Source organism: Carlito syrichta, unplaced genomic scaffold (assembly GCF_000164805.1).
Source record: "Carlito syrichta isolate Samal-C Ts95f unplaced genomic scaffold, Tarsius_syrichta-2.0.1 Scaffold309193, whole genome shotgun sequence".
Classification (NCBI taxonomy): Eukaryota; Metazoa; Chordata; class Mammalia; order Primates; family Tarsiidae; genus Carlito; species Carlito syrichta.
Genome location: NW_007253289.1, coordinates 237,769 through 239,317, shown reverse-complemented (window position 1 = coordinate 239,317; position 1,549 = coordinate 237,769). Strand labels below are relative to the sequence as shown.

The 1,549-nt window shown below is 45.8% G+C and overlaps 1 protein-coding gene across 1 annotated transcript; it reads right to left on the bottom strand.

Moving 5' to 3' along the window:
* Window positions 1-359: 359 nt before the first annotated feature.
* On the bottom strand, window positions 360-1,315 carry LOC103269328 (olfactory receptor 51G2-like). The gene is given in 2 exon segments (XM_008066901.1): window positions 360-883; window positions 886-1,315. Coding segments are annotated over 2 exon segments (954 nt in total).
* Window positions 1,316-1,549: the final 234 nt, after the last annotated feature.

The window sequence follows — 1,549 nt, the reverse complement described above, 5'->3', positions numbered from 1 at the left end:
TTTAAATACATGTAAAGTTTATAAATTGTGTTTAGTCTCATTTCCACTCAGCAATTTCTTCTCCAACTCCTAATAATATATGCCTTTTCTCCAAATTAAAGGCTATGTTGTGGTTTTTATTTTTGTTTTCAGATGCTATAATAATATTGAACACTAATGGTGCCAAATGAAGCACTGTTTACTGAAAAACTAAGTGGAATGTGGATCATTCTCCTATGAAAAGACATCATGTGGAAGATAGATGACATCTTTCTCTAACATTATTCTGCTGACTACAGGACTCACTGTGAATTCAGTCACTCACTAAACAACAACCATGACTAACATCTCTCTTATCTTCTTCTCTCCCCACCAAGGATTTAATGACTCTGGCTATCCTTAATGCCAGCGTCACCTGACCGGAAGAGGCGTAACATCCTTAGTCGGATTTGCTTGGTCTTGATGGTGTAAACAACTGGATTGAGCACTGGAGGTGTAAGAAAGTGAAGATAGGAAAGCAATACATGACTGCATGATGAAGCCGACTTCCCAAATCTGTGGATCATGGACAGGCCAATCATAGGTGTGTAGAAGAGCAGTACAACACAGATATGGGAGACACACGTGTTGAGGGCTTTAAGTTGCTCAGCCCTGGAAGCGATGGGCAACACTGTCTGGAAGATCAGCCCGTAGGAGGGAATAATGAGCACTGAGTCCACACCCAGTGTAGAGAGAACCACAAAGAGTCCGTAGACACTGTTGACATGAGTGTCAGCACAGGCGAGCTTCATGACATCTGGATGCAGGCAGTAGGAGTGGGAGAGCTGGTGGTTCTGGCAGTAAAGCAACTTCTTCAGCATAATGGAGGCTGGGATGTGGAGACCAATGCTGCGTACCATGATGGCCCCAAGCCAGCTATCCGGGGGCTGGTGAGGATGGCACTGTAGCGCAGAGGGTTGCTCATAGCCACAAAACGGTCAAAGGCCATGGTCAGCAGCACAGAGGACTCCATGATGGAGAAGGTATGGATGAAGAAAAGCTGGGCCAAGCACATGCCCACCGCCACCTCTCTGAGACCCAGCACGTAGATGGGGAACATGGTGGGCAGCGTGGAGGCAGACAAGCCCAGGTCTGTCACTGCCAGCATGGAAAGGAAGTAGTACATGGGCTTGTGTAGGGAGGGCTCTGATCTCACTACCCACAGGATCAGGCTGTTCCCTGTTATAGCAGCCACATACACAGCACACAGAGGGATGCAGAGCCAGACATGCACAGCTTGGAGGCCTGGAAGGGCTGTGAGGAAAAAGAAGTTGTTGGTGTGGTTGGAATCTGACATGATGACCTGAGGAGTAGAACTGCAGGAAGAAGTGCAATCACAGGCTCTAGATTCAAATGAGTGGCTGGTCAGAACATCTTCTGTAAATACCATGACTATGCAAAGACTTCCCAAAATGTTTCTCTGACAGCCTCAGCCCTATAATTTTCCCTAGTTCATAAGAGAAAATATATTTCTGTAATTATTAGAAGAAATCTTCTATACACAGTAAGCTTAACTTTGGAGCCTACAACA